Source organism: Miniopterus schreibersii, assembly GCF_964146895.1.
Source record: "Miniopterus schreibersii genome assembly, chromosome: 3".
Classification (NCBI taxonomy): Eukaryota; Metazoa; Chordata; class Mammalia; order Chiroptera; family Miniopteridae; genus Miniopterus; species Miniopterus schreibersii.
Window position 1 is genome coordinate 70,219,432 of NC_138103.1, and position 18,350 is coordinate 70,237,781.

Genomic DNA, 18,350 nt, shown 5'->3' on the forward strand with positions numbered 1-18,350 from the left:
CGCGACACAGCGCGAAGGGCGGGGGCCGCCAAAGGAGTGAGTGACTTAGGTATCCAGCGTACTGCCTGACTCGAATCGCTGTCTCCCCCTATTTCCCTGTCTGGAACCCTGCGGTGATAGTGTGTCATAGAAGGCCCGGTAACCAGTGGTCTGTGACTGGAAGGCGGAGATGGATCGCGAGCGCTGCGCTGGGCCTCGATGACTCTGGGGCCACAGGCGCTCGCCACCGCTCGCCCCTTCCGGCTCCTCCCTGTTGTGCTTAGGGCCCTTGTGCCGGGGTTTCCAGAGCCGTCGAGTTGAGGACCATGTTGCTTCCGAACATCCTGCTCACGGGTCAGGGCGCGCGGCAGGGCGGGGCTGGGTGGCGGGGCAGGCCGGACGCCGAGTGTTCTGGGGCTTCGGGCGCCCGGAGCGGGAGCGCTCAGTGTTTCGCTCCGAGGCTAGTCGAGGGCCGCCTGGCGTGGCAGTTGTTGGGGCCCCGAGACCCGGCCCTCGAGACCGTTGCGCGGGAGGGGGGAGGGGCCCGGGGCGCCGGTTCTGTCGGCCCGTGGCTGCTCGGTGAAGTGGAGCAAGGTAAACCAGTCCAGCTCCCCGTTCCGGCAGGCTGTCAGATAGTTCGGAGTCTGGTTTTTGTGTGTAAAATGGATGTTGATATTTTTTTGGGCTGGGTTGTCTTTGCCTTTTGGCGAGATCCTGTTAGTAGATCGGTTAGCAGCGGGTGCCTAGTCCTTAGGCCTTCCTGGGCGGTGTTTCATTTTTCCTTGTATCGCGAGTGAGCGTTCAGTAAGAGAGTTCGGATGCTTGTGGCATGGGGTGACTCATTTGCTCTGTATATATGTCTGTTGAGTTAACACCAGAGACTTTTTTTCCTTTTTCTTGCAAGAAGAATGTACATCTCCCGAGCAGACCTGGTCGTCTCGTGTAGGGATGCGGTAGTGCCCGCGGGGTGCCTTCTGGGTCTTTGGATCCCTGCTCTGAGGGGCCTGTTACGTGTGAGCGGAACGAAAATGCCGCGTAACGACTTGAGCTCGGTTTTTAAAATTTTTCATGGAAAATCTAATGAGTGTAGACAGTATTGTAAGACAGCGATTTTGAAACGTTCTTTGTGGGGAAAAAAGCCATAAAGTTTATCGCTTTAACAAAACATAAGTTTGTTGGCCTCGCACAATTTTTGTCTGTTTCTGAGCGCTGCAGGTTAACCTCAACAAATTAATGTTTAGCCTTTGAGATTTTGTAAGGGGAAAATTGTACAACATGTGAATTGTTTGGGGCAGACAGTGTCCTGGTTTTTAATATTAAACCATATTGTCAGAAACCTGAATGTGAGCATTTTATTGACAACATGGTGACTTCAGGGTTCAAACTTGATGTATTATAGTGGATTTGAGGTAAATGTTACTGTCTTGTATATAGAGACTTGATTTATCCCTGTTATCTTGGGTTATAATGATCCAGTTTTATTATTTCAGTGGCATTAAACCTAAACGTGAACAGCTGAAAATTATGCCTTTGATTATCTTGAAATACAATAGATACTAGAAAGGGAAAGTGAAAAACCACGTGTAGGATTGCCGTTTATGTAAAAGGGAATGTATATATGCACAGAATATGTACACGTGTGTGTATATATACATATAGGATGTTATCAGATATAGATATACATATGCATGAATGTATACCAAACATATGCATAGCACTTCTTTGGAAAGATATATAAGAAACTTGTTTACCGTGGTTGCCTCCAAGGAAGAGTATAGGGATAGTCACTAGTGGAAATGCGATTTGTCTTTCATACTGCTTAAATTTTTTCCATGAACAATTCCTTAATTTTAAAAAATAAATAATGATGTTAATTTATTTGAGATGGCTAGTTTTACTCTGGAAATTTCCATGGTGGTGGCAGGCAGTCTGTGAATTGATATCAAAGTCACCCAAGCCCCACTTCCAATAGAATCAGATACACTGGTGAGGTTCTGACATCCCACAGGCTTTGGTTATGTTGATTCGCAGAGAATGGCTAATTACAAAATTTTATTTCAGTTGTAAGAATTTTAAATTTAGAGAGAAACACACACATACATCAATTTGTTGTTCTACTTATTTATGCATTCATTGCTTGATTCTTGTATGTGCCTTGACCAAGGATCAAACCCACAACCTTGGCATATGGGGACGACGCTCTAACCAACTGAGCTACCCAGCCAGGGCCTCATTTGCTAAGAAAAGAAGGGCAGATAAGTGGGTAAAGTCTAATAAGTATTTCATGAACAGTGTTTTCTGTGGCTTGTCTTACAGGTACACCAGGGGTTGGAAAAACCACACTAGGCAAAGAACTTGCATCAAGATCGGGACTGAAATACATTAATGTGGGTGATTTAGCTCGAGAAGGTAAGGGACATTTTGGTGTTAAATTTGTTTTTAAAAAGAGAGAAAGATAATGGAGTATTAGTATTATACTGTGAGAGGGTACAAAAAGCAGAGAAAGATTGGCATTAAGGAATTTTTACTCTGTTGGGGACCCATAAAAATTGAAGGTGTTAAGTAATTAAAGCTGTGCCCTGGTTATTTTGATCATTACATTGCCTCCCAATTGGGTAGCAGTTCTTGTGGATAGTAATAATTGGGAAGGCTTTCATGAAAAGATTGATCGGACTTAAGGATTTGTAGAGTCTGAATATGAGGAAGAGGGAGAATGTTTTGAGATAGGTGAACACATAAAGGTTGAGGTGGTGCTAAGCATGTCTATGGAGACAGTGATTATATTGATATCACTGGAAGGAAAGATTATTCTGAACTCAGGCCGCAGGACATGACTGTCCTATGGGGTTTTTTCCTAGCTTAATTTGATAGTTGCATGTCTGCACGAAACTGCACATATTCCAAAATGATACGTTTTTACTTATTTTACCCTGTTTCCCCTCAATCTTTATCACTTCGTTATTGTAGCTTCATCTTTTTATATTCTATAATGATTTGTACTGGGTAGAAACTCAGTGAATTTAAGTAAAGGGAACTTTAAGTGTGCCTCATTAAAATTAAAAAGATTTTATAAATATTAACATTTTTAAAATTTAAATATGTTTTTAAACATATGACATTAAAAAATTTTTAAGTTCCTGACAGTTGCTACTAAAGTAACTATTTCAGGTTTGATCTAATGTACATATTTTTTTCAAATGATCTAAAGTCTGATCACCGGATATCATGGAGTCTGGCAAGATGGCTTCTCCCAAGAGCATGCCGAAAGATGCACAGATGATGGCACAAATCCTGAAGGATATGGGGATTACAGAATATGAGCCGAGAGTTATAAATCAGATGTTGGAGTTTGCCTTCCGATATGTGACCACAATTCTAGATGATGCAAAAATTTATTCAAGCCATGCTAAGAAAGCTACTGTTGATGCAGATGATGTGCGATTGGCAATCCAGTGTCGTGCTGACCAGTCTTTTACCTCTCCTCCCCCAAGAGATTTTTTATTAGATATTGCAAGGCAAAGAAATCAAACCCCGTTGCCATTGATCAAGCCATATTCAGGTCCTAGATTGCCACCTGATAGATATTGTTTGACTGCTCCAAACTATAGACTTAAGTCTTTACAAAAAAAGGCATCTACTTCTGCAGGAAGAATAACAGTTCCACGGTTAAGTGTTGGTTCAGTTACCAGCAGACCAAGTACTCCCACACTTGGCACACCAACCCCACAAACCATGTCAGTTTCAACTAAAGTAGGGACTCCAATGTCCCTCACAGGGCAAAGGTTTACAGTACAGATGCCCACTTCACAGTCCCCAGCTGTAAAAGCATCAATTCCTGCAACATCAGCAGTTCAGAATGTTCTGATTAACCCATCATTGATTGGGTCCAAAAACATTCTTATCACCACTAACATGGTGTCATCACAAAATACTGCCAGTGAATCATCAAATGCAATGAAAAGAAAACGTGAAGATGATGATGATGACGATGACGATGACGATGACTATGATAATTTGTAATTAGTCTTGATGCATGTAACATGTATACTTGATCTTGAATCCGCTGTACTGAGATTAAACATGCATGCCAGATGTTTTCAAGTTGTGTTTTAGAAAACATAATAGTATTTAATGAGTAAATACAGTTACCATAGTTTTTAATTGAGATGTTGTATTTTCTTTAATAGAATTTATAATGGATTTTCATTAGCCTTTAAGTGTAAGAAATAAAATTGTCATCAATTTGATTGTTGGTACTTTGGCAATTACATTTTTAGAAGCAATTTTACCCATTATCACCAACAGGAATACTAGTTGTAACAACTTCAATTGTTGCAGTCTGTTCATGACGACTAGAGTGTCATCTCTAGTGTCTTCCGATGTTTAAATCATAGTATGATCTCTAGTATATGTCACTCTTACAGGCCAGTCTCTCATATTACTGAAGTATAACCATGTTTCCTTTTTGGAGAGAATACTTGGTCAGGATTTTTATTCATAGTGAATCCTCATCTGTTTGGACTTATCTTCCTCAATTGCCCAAGTTCTTCCTAGGTCCTATTTTTCAATACCTTTGGCTATATTTAAGGGCCCTATGTGTCTCCCATTATTTCCTCACTTTAAATTTTTTCTAGTATCCCCTTTTCAGGTCAGTTTTTTGCATTTTTGCTTGCCATATATTCTTGATATAAGTCACTGTCATGCTCATATGTGTGCGTATATATATATTTTTAATCCTCACCCGAGGACATGCTTTTATTGATTTTAGAGAGAGAAACATCAGTGTGAGAGCAAAACATTGCTTGGTTGTCTCCCACATGCACCCTGACCCTGGATCGAACCCAAACCCGGGTATGTGCCCTGACTAGGAATTGAACCCGTGACCCTTTGGCATACAGGACGATGTTCCAACTGAGAGCCACACCGTCCATGGCTATCATGCTCATATTTTTAATCCAGGTCTGGCATTTAAGTTATAGTTAGTTAAACTTAGGTCATTACTGGCTATTGTACATAGCTCGTAAGTCTCCATTTTATACCTCTATGAAATCTGGTTTTGTTTCTTTGCCTGTTGAACTTTACAGTTTTTGACAAGTGATTTGACTCACATACTGTAGTCATTTTCAGTCATGTCTTCCAGTTTAATCTCACCTATACAATTTAACATTGCTTAACATTTGGCAATTTCGGGAGACATTTTTGGTAGTCACAACTGGGGTTAGAGGAGTTGCTAGTGACATCTAATGGGTAGTGATTCTGCTGAACTTCCCACAATTCACATCTTCCACTCCCATAAGAGAATTGCCAAACTCAAAATGTCAGTACTTGAAGTTGAGAAACTGCTATAAATAAGACTAAAGAAAAACAAACAAACTGGTTTTAAACAACTAAGTGGATGTTTATTGCCATCCTAATAATCACATTGAATTGCTCTATTACAGTTGGCCTTCACAGCATGGGTTTGAATTGCACGGGTCCCTTTATATGCGGATTTTTCAATTGACGTGCAGTTTGCATCCGTGGTTGGGAATCCGCTTATGTGGAGGGCTGACTAGTATACATGGATTTTTTACTTTGTGGGAGGTTGGTCCCCTTAAACCCAGCATTGTTCAAGGGTCAACTGTAACGGACCATCTTTATGCCATTTAGAACCCTGGCAGGAAAAATCAGTTGGGAAATTAAGGTTTATGAAACTATTGAGAGTCTTAAACATTGTGTGACTAAGAATGCTTTCCTTATCCCTGTTCTTCCAGTCTCTCAGATTCCTCCTCACTTGATATCCTTTCCCATATGCAATCATTTAATTACATTTAGCATCCTTAATTTTCCTGCCACCAGTTTATCAGTCTGAAGCCTCTGTTCCTAACCCCAGGATGTCTGTACGTCCAGACAAAGTAATATTATATTGATATTGGATCCATTTCAAATAGAGGTTGTAAAGCATAACTGGGCCCTCAATACTTATAATCTTGATCTGTTTCTAACCTAGTGGTTGGCAATCTGCTGCTGTTCTTATAGGAACCACTAACTAAAGATTAGCTCACAAAGCCTAAGTATTTACTATCTTGCCCTTTCCAAAAGTTTGCCATCCTCACTCTAACCTCTCATGAGTCCCATTTTTTCTCCTCCACTGGAAGACTTTGAAACTAACTTCTCCATTGGCTTCTCTAACACTGTCCTCTCCCTCCCACCATATACCTCTTTCCATGTTTCATTGCAGCCATCTTGTAATTTTGCCCCTCCCTCTAGTAATCTCACTCAGGAATAGTCACTCCCTTTTACTGATGACTCTTAAGTTTATAATTAACAGCCCAATTTCTAGACACTTAAATTTAGCCCTCTGGATCGTTCCCAGACACCTCCAAATTAGTGTGTGTAAAAAGCACATGCTCTAAAGTTATCCCTGACTCCTTGCCCACTCCTAATTCCTGTTCCCCCACAGATCCAAACACATTCATACTACACAGATCCAGTTGGCCTTTAAGTCTTGATGGTCTGTCTGAAAAATCCCTATGGCTACTATCCCATTCCTAAGACTTGGTGCTGTGTTCCTGTGGTACCCTTAGCCCATTCTCAAGACCTTTGTGCTGAATCTCCTACTCTTCAGTATCTCTTACCTTCCTCTTTTACACCATCATGTCCTTTATAATACAGGGAGTGGGAATAACATGACTTGAACTTTTTACTTATAAAGTCCGCCCTCCTTAATAAATTATAGGAGATTATGAACTGGCCCCAGTCTACCCTCAGCCTTACCTGCAGCCACTCTCCCCTAGGTCCCCTTCAGTTACCACAGTGAGCTATTGCTTCTCAAACACACTGGGAATTTTCCACCTTCATGTCTTTATGTATGCCTTTCCCTTACCTGTAGATGCCCTTGTATGCCTTACAAACAACTCTAAAAAGCCCAACCCAAATGTCACATCTTTGGTGTTAACTAAGCAGAATTCCTTGCTCGTTTCTCTACATAGAAGGCCAGGTGTCAAAGTATTCAGTCCTTCTAAATCAACTAACATGTACTGATTGCATTATAGTTATAAGCTTCTTGGATTGAGATAAATATTTTCTAAAGGAAAAAAATCTGGAAATGTCTTAAGTATAGGCAACAGCATCAAAATAGATAACTAGCATCCCAGTGTCTTCAAAAGACAGCTTTCAGGTATAAATTCTAAGATGGCAGTAAAGAAAACATGATTTTATAGTTTGACTAACAGCAGCTAGAGAGGCCGTCTAAGGTAAGAACTTAGCCTTTTAACTCTGGCTCCACAATTGATTTTTTTCCTGCAAGTAATATAACTTCAAATAAATTACAAATTTTGTTTAGAAAATATAATTTTCTAAGCATTTGGTAATGTAAAGCAAGCCTCTCATCTGTGCTAGATTCAGATCCTGTGTATAGACAACTATAAATTTGATCTCAGATTGAAACTTTCTGAAGTAGTGTAAATTTTTCTGCTTTTTTGGGAAATTTGAAATGAAGTTTAGAATCCATCCATTTCTGTCCATTCCCTATAATACAGGTTATAATCATCACTTACTTAAAATTCTATAGGAACTTTGATATGGTATCCATGCTTCTGGAGATTCACTTCCTTCCAAATTGTTTTTACAAATCAAAATGAGTTTTAAAAATTGAAATTGACCACGTCATTTCATGCTTAAAATGCTTTCATGATTTTCCTTTGCCTTAGGCTAACGTCTAAACTCATTGCAGCCTTCAAGGCCCTTTTGACCTGGCCTCAGTTTACCTGACCCCTTACCACCTATTTCCTAACTATTCTGAAAGACTTTCCCTCCTTTAAAAAGTCTGCCCTCCCTAGTCTCTCTGCCTTTGAATATCTTGATTTCTCCTTTAAGAATAGTCTTCCCTACCTACCCCCCCCCCCCCCCCGCTAGCTTACTGCTTCAATTTTCCACTTAGAAGTCACTCTCTCCAAGACTTTCCTGATATCCCTTGTTTATATTCTTAACATAATAGGTGCCACTCCTGTTGCTCCCATAGCACCATGAACCATAATATTAAAATTTCCAAGTTGCTTACCTGTCCCCTCTCATTTTATTGTAAACTCTGTAAGGACTATACTTATTTTTCTTGTTTTTTTTGTTCACTATTACATCTTCATTACCCCTAAGTCACTGATACATAGTGTTTGATAAAATGGCTTTTGAAATGAATGCTTGAAAGCTTGGATTACACTATTTTATTAAAGTACAGTGTATTAACATGATTTAACATCCTGCATTTCAGTATTGCAGTACAGACTTTAAAAGTTAATGCTGAAATAGTTGTCTGTATATTAGACAGGATATATTTTAGAAGATTTCACTAGTCTTTTAAGAGTCAAGGGTTTAGTCCTGGCCAGTGTGGCTGGGTTGGTGTGTCGTCCCTTACACCAAAAGGTGGTGAGTTCAACCAATTCCCAGTCAGGGCTTGTACCCAGGTGTTTTTTTGTTTGTTTTTAAAAATACATCTTTATTGACTTCAGGGAGAGGAAGAGAGTGAGAAACATCAATGATGAGGCATTGATCCACTGCCTCCTGTACGCCCCCTGCTGGGGATGGAGCCCGAAGCCTGGGCATGTTCCCTGACCAGGAATTGAACTGCAATCTCCTGGATCATAGGTCAATGCTCAACCACTTTGCCACACCAGCCTGGCTATACCCAGGTTTTGAGCTTGATCCCCTGTCTGGGTGTGTAAGGAGGTAACTGATCAATGTTTCACTCTCACATCGATGTTTCTCAAGTCAATAAAAAACATCCTCTGGTGAGGATTCAAAATAAAAAAAATTTAAAAAGAGTCAAGGATTTAAAATATGAAGGAACCTCAGCATTTATCTACTGCAGACTCCCCACACAGTACAGAATCAACTATAGCTATTATTAGATTTTGTGGCCTGTAAAAAAACCAACAATACTGTAAAAATAATACACAGAAAAACTACTCCAAATTCTACTTATTTCCATCTTTTGTTTTTCTTCCAATCTTTGTCCCTATTTCAGACAACCTTGAATTCTTTTTGTTTTACCACGTATAAGCATTTATCATGTTGCTATTTAGTCTATACTACATAGTATTTTTAACTACCTAATACTTATTTCTTGAACTTTATTTAATTACATAGTATTTCATCAACTTAGTGTATCAAGATTTAACTATTTCCACTATTGAACATTTTTTTTGAACATTTTTTTTGTTGTTAATCCTCACCTGAGGGTATTTTTTCCATTGCTTTTTGAAAGAAAGTGGAAGGGAGGGGGGAAAAGGGGGAGAGAGAGAGAAACATTGATGTGAGAGATACATCGACTGGTTGCCTCCCGCATGACCGGGGCTGGGGAGTGAACCCACAACCCAGGTACATTTCCTTGACTGGCAATTGAACCCGAAACCCGGTGGTCTGACACTCTTAACCAGTGAGCCAGGGCTTACTGAACATTCTTAATTATCACAATCTTTTTATGATTAGAAATTAAATGATAGAGCCTAGCCAGGCGTGGCTCAGCGGTTGAGCATCGACCTACAATACAGGCGATCAGGGTTCGATTCCTGGTCAGGGCACATCCCCGGGTTGTGGGCTGCAGCCGATCAATGGTTCTCTCATCATTGATGTTTCTATCTCTCTCTCTCCCTCTCCCTTCCTCTCTCTGAAATCAATAAAGATATTTTTAAAAAAGAAAAAAAAATTAAATGATAGAGGAAATCCAAATGGGTAGATTTTTCTTTTTCAAGTTATTTTTAAAATACATTTCTAGAGTTGATTTACTATATATGTACACATTCAACTAACATAACAGGCATATAAAGGCTTATTTTAATTTACACTCTTTAATAGCTGGGAAGTCCAACTTGCTTTTCATATATTTTTACTCTCTTTTCTGTCCTGTGTGAATTCTTATTGTTAAGCTTTTTTTAATCTTGATTTTTAAGGTCTTTGTATAATCCACATTTCAGTCCTTTGTCCTACAAAATATTTCTCCCACTCATTTCTGTTACATTATTTTTCATTGAACAGAGATTTAACATGTTTTAGTCATTATATTCCTTCACAAACTCAAACAAATCATTCCTTTACAGATTATATAAATTTTTTACTAGTTATCTTTGTAATTAAGAACTTAACCCTTCAACCCACCTAGTTTGTGGCATAAAGATTTAGATTGTTTTCTAAATTGTTAACCAGTTTTCCCCACACCAAGACAGTTTAATTTTCTAGGCTGATAGAGTTTCTGCCCAAGGAGACAAAGGCCACATTAGGGAGCTGGAGAGGTGGGTGGCTGGTACCCTGAATCAATCCAGAGACCCTCCAGACAAGACAAAGTTACAACTGCCTCTGGCCTTCACTGCCTCTGGCCTTCCACTAACCCTCGGGACTACCCTTTTTTCAATTCAGAACTTATGCTCATTTTAACCTACTTTCAACCTATGCCAAAATATTAAAGGGGGAAGAGATGGGAAGACTGTAGCATGCCCTTAGGGATAGCTAGAAGGATGATCTTAGCCTGCTTTATTACATACCTCCTAGAGATTCAGGGGAAGGTGGGATTGGTATGTCTCACCTGCTGAAGTAAGAAAGACTCACTTTGAAAGCCAGCTTTGATTTGTTGGAATCTTTTTATTTTTTATGAGTTTATTTGAACCAAGCTGAAGATATGCTGGGATGCAAGATCTCAAATGTACCCTGGAATGCTGTTAGATTTAAATCTGCCTTCTTTAGACTGTCCATCATTCTTGTTTTGCCTTCTGAAATAAGACATTTAACCCTTGACTTTTGGGGATGTTGGGTATCTAGAAGTAAAGATACTGCTCATCAGGAGCATCTGGATACTGACTCTCCTTCCCCAAACCCTGTGAAGATGTGACCTCAATGGCAAAAGGGCTCATCTCTGGAATCGAGAACCTGTTTTCAAAAAGTTTCATATCCTTGGCTACAAAGTTTGGAACTTAATGTGTGTGAGTGTTTGTATCCATGAGCCCCCTCTTCCCACTAATCCATAGGTCACCAAAAGTAATGCTGTTCTCTTCTAAAAGCCCCACAAATTCAGAAATTAGCTGCTATTAATTCTTTAGTTGGTTTCAACTTTTTAAATAAATGATAGCCCCTATATTGTTTTTTTAAAATGTTTTATAGATTTTAGAGAGAGGAAGAGGGAGGGAGAGACAGAAACATCCATGCATCAACATCGATTGGCTGCCTCCTATACGCCCCCTGCTGGAGATTGAGCCCCAAACCCAGGCCTGTGCCCTGACAGGGAATCAAACCGGGGGACCTCTTGATACATGGGTCGACACTTAACCACTGAGCTACACTGGCCAGGCTGGTTTCAATTTTGATAGCTAAAACAGTTTCAGATATGTGGCCATCCAAGTTTCCCTCTAGACAAAATTTTAACTTACTAGTATTTTTCACAGTATCCATGTGATACTTACTGTGTTAATGCCCTCCACTGTCTCTAAAAAGAGTAACTAATGATATATTTTCCTTCCTAAAGTCTAGAATTAATTGAATGTTACTGAAAGTTACTTAGAAAACACTAACAAGCCAATGTAAATCTCTTTCAGGGCAGTTATATGATGGCTATGATGAAGAGTATGATTGTCCCATTTTAGATGAAGATAAAGTATGTATAATTTTTTTAATAAAATATACATTTAAAAAAATGTATTAGGAGAGTTGACATCAGTTTTTTTAAGAAGCACTCATCTTTTTTTCTCTCCACCTTTCTTACAGGTAGTTGATGAGTTAGAAAACCAAATGAGTGAAGGTGGAGTTATTGTTGATTACCATGGTTGTGATTTCTTCCCTGAACGCTGGTTTCATATAGTTTTTGTGCTAAAAACAGATAACAGTGTATTGTACAAAAGACTTGAAACAAGGTAAGAAAGGAACTACACTGAATTCTTATAGTATAATATAAACTTTTATTTCGATTCAGAAATTGGCCAGTGTGACTGCTTTATTTAGTCTCTATGAACCAAGTCTGTAGTGCACCAACATTCCAAATCTCAAGGAAAATGACACATTTGTGTAACCGTGAGTGAGTGTCTCACATGACAGATTAAAATGTACTGTGTAGCAACCCTGCATAATATGCTTTTGCCTTAATATAAACCTTCCTAGGAAATCAGCCAAGTCACTAACACATTCTTTGCTACTGAATGAACATTACCCAAATTATTCTCATAACAGGAATGGGAAAGCTTACGAAAAACTAACAAGATAATTCAACATTTCACAAACTTTAAAATATATTTGCAGTAGTTCCTCCAAGAGAATATCACAGTCCAGAATAACAAAACAAACAAAATACATTTGTGAGGAAAACATTTTCCCACTGTCTTGATTCAAGCTGTGGGAAGATGGGAGTTCTAAGAGGAATTTAGAGGGCAGTCTCAGGAAAGAAAACTCCAGATATTGGTCTAAGGTCAGATTCAGAATTTGTGGTTCTCCCTGAGTCAGCTCTGACTGACCACCATTGGATGGGATACTTGCAAAATCCTTGCACAAAGGAGTATAGGAGCAAACACATAGGGAAAGTTAGGTTGAAACTAGACCTGAAACTTCCATCATTTTCCTCTAATCAGTGGAAAGCCTAGACAAGTATTTGAACAGAGAATAGAGACCATATGGTACATGTGCTTTTTTCTCAAACAAGACAATTTAAAATTCTATTAAAAAATGACTGTTATGCCCTGGCCGGGTAGCTTAGTTGGTTAGAGTATCATCCCAATATGCCAAGGTTGTGAGTTCGATCCCCAGTCAGGGCACATACAAGAATCAACCAATGAGCCCGGCTGGGCATGGCTCAAGCGGTTGAGCATCAACCTAAGATCCAGGAGATGACGGTTCAGTTCCTGGTCAGGGCGCATGCCCGGGTTGCAGGCTCAATTCCCAGTTGGGGGTGTGCAGTAGGCAGCTGACCAATGACTCTCTCATCATTGATGTTTCTATCTCTCCCTCTCCCTTCCTCTTTCTCAAATCAATAAAGATATATTAAAAAAAAAAAATCACCCGGCCGGGCGTGGCTCAGCGGTTGAGCATCTACCTAGGATCCAGGAGATCAGGGTTCGATTCCTGGTCAGGGCACATGCCTGGGTTGCGGGCTAGGCAGCCGATCAATGACTCTCGGATCACTGATGTTTCTATTTCTCTCTCTTCCCCTCCTTTACTCTGAAATCAATAAAGATATGTTTAAAAAATATATATATATATCAACCAATGAATGTATAATAAAGTGGAACAAATCAATGTTTCTCTCTCTTCCCCTTCCTCTCTCTCTACAATCAATTTAAAAATTACTTTTTTTCATAAATAGCCAAAGACTAAGGCATGAAAAAACTATGAGAGCTAGTCTTGTTTTTAGCCACTGAAAAGTTATATTACTTTAAAAAAAAAAAAAAAAAAAGCTCTATTCAGATACATTCACATACCATACAATTCACCCACTTGAAATGTACAATTCAGTGGTTTTTAGTATATTCAGAGGTATGCATCCATTATTACTACAACCAGTTTTTGAAAATGTTCACCCCCCCCTCCCCCAAAAAACACACCTGTATCCATTAGTCACTCTCCATTTCCCATCAGTCCCCCAGCCTTAAGCAACTAGTAATTTACTTTCTATCTCTTTAAATTTGCCTATTCTGGACCTTTCATCGAATGAAATCATATAGTATGTGTGGTCTTTTGTGTCTGCCTTTTTTCACTCAGTGTAATGTTTTCAGGATTCATCTGAGTTATCAGCGTGAACCAGTACTTCACTTTATTTCCTTTTTTATTGCCAAATAAAATTCCATTATATGAATATACCGTATTTTATTTACCAGATACATGATTTGCAGATATTTTCTACCATTCTATAGCTTGTCTTTTCATAAAGTTAATCACCTTTTAAGTAGTTCCATGTAATTTTTATTGTTATAAGGTCTAATTCAAGTCTGAATTTTCTTTATATTTTTCACTAGCTAATTGGTTGGCTAATTTATATATCTGCCTAAAGAGTACTTAAGTTTATTTTTTCAATGTCTTTGGAATTGGTAAAGTAGAAATACATCTGTGTGATCAAGTACCTAGTTAGTATATAGTATTTTAATCATATGCATTTCATTTTATTATATGCCATCTATTTGTTTCATCTGTCTATATTGTAACTCCTCTAATTCTTTTTAAAATCTGGGACCATACTACAGACTTCTTATCTCATAGCTCAGAATCTGGCTTGAGATAGGCAGATACGTTTGCTAAGTGGCTCACAAAATCTTGGGGGGGTGGAATCTTCAGACAAACCTAAACATTGTTTCTTAGTTTAACCCTCTTGTCAAAGAAGTCCCTCATTTATAGATGCCTATCTATTTTTAATAGGTAAAGACTATAATACATATTTTTGTGTGGTTTTTTTCTTGTATTCCAAAGTGTCCAGTTTCTGGTATGTTCCTAAAACTCCAATTAATGCTATTTGTTTGCTTCTCTTCTCTTTGCCTCCTAGAGGTTACAATGAGAAGAAACTAAAAGATAATGTTCAGTGTGAAATTTTTCAAATTCTTTATGAAGAAGCATTAGCATCCTACAAGGAAGAAATAGTCCATCAGCTGCCCAGCAACAAACCAGAAGATCTGGAGGATAATATCAGTCAGATACTGAAGTGGATGGAGGAGTGGATCAAAGATCATAACCCTTGACTTACAAGACTGGCCACTTTATAGTCACTCTTAATATTTCTCTGCCCACATCATATAAATCATCCAATTATCAGTAAACCTTTCTTATTAAAACTGTGCTGCGGAACTAGTAGGTGGATAGTATAAAGGCTTATGTTTGGTTTTGTTTTTTTCCATGAGAAAGCTAAACAATCTCAAGTATAATGAATATAATGTTATTAAAGGTTGAGAATAAAAACTGTCATTGTTTAATGCTTCAACTGCTAAAGAATAAATAAATCTGACCAGATGTGTGGATGGATATCTTTTAAGTTTATACAGAAGAGAATGAACATGATCTCTTAAAAATCTAAAGATAAAGCATCAGTTTCCATTTTTATTTCTTCCCTTAAAAAAAGGGGGGGGGGAGTGGTAATACTTACACTCTATAAAATTCAAAAGGTACAAAGAGTATACTGGAAAGGTAGGGTTCCCTTCCAGGCCACCCCTGTTTTTCACCCCTCAGATCCCCTCCCTTAAGGAAAAAATGTTACCTGTATTTCTTTTCAGATATTTTAGGTCTGCAGAGTGCATGTGTTATACATGTACACATACTTTTTAAGCATACCATGTAAACTGTATTTTTTCATTTAATATGTTTTGGAGATTATACCATCTCAGAACCTACATACCTCCCTATCCTTTTTTTAAAAAAATTAATATATAATTCACATATCATAAAATTGACCATTTGAAAGTGTACAATCCACTAGTTTTTAACATATTCACAAGACTGTACAACCATCACCACTAATTCTGTAACATTTTCATCACCCCACCCAAAAGAGGTCCCATACCCATTAGCACTCACTTCCCATTCTTTCCTCCCAGCCCCCTGCTGTCATTAATCTTTGTCTATATGGATTTGCATATTCTGGACATTTCATATAAATACAATCATGCAGTATGTGGCCTTTTGTGTCTGGCTTCTTAGAATGATGTTTTCAAGGTCATACAGGTAGGAATAATATTCCACAGTATGGCTATACCACACTTTGTTTACCATTCCATCAGTTGCACGATTGGGTTGTATCCACTTTGGGTATTGTGAATTACGCTATGAATATTTGTGTACGAGTTTTATGTGGATACTTGCTTTCAATTCTCTTGGGTGTATATCCAGGAAGGAAATTGCTGGGTTATATTACAACTGAGTTTAACTTTTTGAGCAAATACCAAACTGTTTCCCAAGGAGGTTGCATTACTTTACATTCCCACCATCCATGTAGTAGGGATCTAATTTCTCCACATCCTTGCCAACACTTTTGCTACTGTTTATAACAGCCATCCTGTGGATATACTGTCCTATTTGTTTTGATTTACAGTTCCCTAATGACTAATGATGTTGAACTTTTTTTCATGTACCTATTAGTAATTTGTACGTCTTTTTTGGACCCCTGATCTTTTTAATGTTTGGAATGTGCTACTATTGGTTTAATCAATCCCCTTTGATAGACAATTAGGTTGTTTCCAGCTTTTTACTATTACAATGATGTAAAAAAGAATAACTTGTTGATATGTGCCAGGCACTATTTCAAACACATTTCAAAAGTGAACTCTCTTAATTCACATGATTACCATCTAACGTAGGTATTATTACTTCCATTACAGGTGACAGAACCAAGGCACAGAAGGGTTAAGTGACTTACCCCAGATCCCAGCTAGGAAGTGTCACAGTCAGGATTCCATTCTAGCAGGCTCTTACCCATTAAGTTACACTACCTAATGCTTATGTAATTTTGTACATGAGCAAGTTTCTCTGTCAAGTAAATTCCTGAAAGATAAATCATATGCAAACATGACATTTAGTAAATTCATTTTAATAAACAGATTGCCTATTATATATGTGTAAGACTCATAAAAATCACTGGTTGGGAAGGCCTCCCAAGATAAGTTCTTGACCTCCAGATGATCTTAACCTAGTATGCAAAAAAGACATACACACAAATGGACACTTTAAACAAATAGGGTAGAATGTGACAAGTGCCCTATTGGAGAGTCCAATGAAAGAATAGGAGAAAAATTATTTTCTACTATGAGTATCAGAAAATGATAAATGATGTAGGATGCAGGACCTTGAAGATGGAGTATGGCGATAAAGAAAAAAGATTACTTGGACTAGGATAATATCACAAAGTGCCCAGTACTACCAATCATATAAAATGAGGATAATTACTTCACAGGGCTATTGTAAGGATTAAACAGTGCTTAGCACATACTAAGCACCATATGTACGTGCTTGTTACTATTTTCAGTAGTATGAATGGCTCTTTTGAGAAGACTTGTATTTCACTACCGGGATTCACTAAATTCTCTTGCTAATCAAGTGATTACTCAACACTAATATTGACTCACAAAAAATGAGATTTTCCTTCAACAGAGAGAAGATAATGGAGTCTAATACACAGCTACATGCCTTTTGGGAATTTGTAAATATTAATATACTCACTAATTCCAGCCTAGGTTTTCATGTGAAACTTGTGACAATGTTTGAACACTCTACAGTTGTTTGATAAAGGTCTTAAAAATAACCTCATTTACTGTTTGTCTCTGGTTTTATTCAAACCTACTTGTTAACTTTTTGTTTAAATAGGATAATTTAAATCAAACTTAAGAAGTGTGCTGGCCCCAGCTGAGCAGCTCAGTTAATTAGAGCATCATCCCAATACGCCAAGGTTGCAGGTTCAATCCCCAGTCAGGGCACATACAAGAATCAACGAATAAATACATAAGTAAATGGAACAACAAATTGATGTTTCTCTCTCTCTCTCTCTCATCAATAAATTAAAAAAATAAAAAGATAAGCATGCCAAATTTTTAATCATTTTATAATTCTGTAAATGAGACTTCTTAATATGATTTATTCAGTTTCTCAAGAGTGCTTTAAGATAATAAGCTTTAGTACATGCATAACCAATTATTTTTTCCCCTTATGCCCTTCTTGGTATATTTTTATTGGGGGGGGGGGCTTTGAAATAAGGGTTTGGCCTTTCTTCAGCTTTATTTCTTCTGCATTCTAAGCATGTCCTACCACCAATCCTTACCAACATTTAAATTTGTCTTTAACACAAAAGTGATAGGGATCAAAATTGCTGAGAACTGTTTATTCTTTCCTATGGAGTGAGAAGAAGCCAAGGTAAAAAATAAAATCACTTTTTAATAACTTTATTGCTGTAGATGTGAAAAACAATATCATGAAAATTCTTTATATATACCTAGACTTTTACTTAAAATTTAGTTCCTTAACCCTTTTAATGACATAAATCCTATTGAAAGTCTGGTGTAAGCTATGAACCCACTTACTCCAAGGAAATAAAGATTTACATATTGATACAAAATGTTGCTTATATTCTTCGAAGATTCACAGATCCCTGAAATCCATCCAGAGGTTCATTGTTTAAGGGGTTTATTTTTATGGAAAGAGGGTTAAAAAATAATTTGTGAAACAAGACTAGTAAATAAAAAGCATATTGGGCCCACCTGGTGTGGCTCAGTGGTTGAGCATCGACCTATGATCCAGGAGATCTTGGTTTGATTCCTGGTCAGGGCACATGCCTGGGTTGTGGGCTCCATCCCCAGTTGGGGGCATGCAGGAGGCAGCTGATCAATGACTCATCATTGATGTTTCTCTCCCTCCCTCCCTTCCTCTCTCTGAAATCAATAAATTTTTATTTTTTT

The 18,350-nt window shown here is 38.1% G+C and overlaps 2 protein-coding genes across 3 annotated transcripts; both read left to right on the plus strand.

Annotated features, from left to right (window-relative positions):
- Positions 1–6: 6 nt before the first annotated feature.
- AK6 (adenylate kinase 6) lies at positions 7–17,023 on the plus strand. 2 transcript variants are annotated; one of them, XM_081131593.1, is made up of 5 exons: positions 7–333; positions 2,296–2,388; positions 11,538–11,596; positions 11,707–11,852; positions 14,462–17,023. In XM_081131593.1, exons 1-5 carry the CDS (start codon positions 306–308, stop codon positions 14,652–14,654), a joined length of 519 nt encoding a protein of 172 aa, XP_080987719.1. In that variant the 5' UTR covers positions 7–305; the 3' UTR covers positions 14,655–17,023. The 2 variants fall into 2 exon arrangements, with proteins under 2 accessions (XP_080987719.1, XP_080987718.1); XM_081131592.1 differs by having other exon boundaries at positions 211–573.
- Positions 2,297–4,138, plus strand: TAF9 (TATA-box binding protein associated factor 9). Its single transcript, XM_081131591.1, has 2 exons — positions 2,297–2,388; positions 3,188–4,138. Exon 2 carries the CDS (start codon positions 3,205–3,207, stop codon positions 3,997–3,999), a length of 795 nt encoding a protein of 264 aa, XP_080987717.1. The 5' UTR covers positions 2,297–2,388; positions 3,188–3,204; the 3' UTR covers positions 4,000–4,138.
- Positions 17,024–18,350: the final 1,327 nt, after the last annotated feature.

Bases quoted from the DNA above. Each gene is read 5' to 3' on its own strand.
- AK6 (XM_081131592.1), top strand. From the start codon at position 306: ATGTTGCTTCCGAACATCCTGCTCACGGGTCAGGGCGCGCGGCAGGGC. The intron at 2,389-11,537 runs GTAAGGGACATT...AATCTCTTTCAG, and splicing joins GGGTGATTTAGCTCGAGAAG to GGCAGTTATATGATGGCTAT. The intron at 11,853-14,461 runs GTAAGAAAGGAA...TTTGCCTCCTAG, and splicing joins TACAAAAGACTTGAAACAAG to AGGTTACAATGAGAAGAAAC.
- TAF9 (XM_081131591.1), top strand. From the start codon at position 3,205: ATGGAGTCTGGCAAGATGGCTTCTCCCAAGAGCATGCCGAAAGATGCA.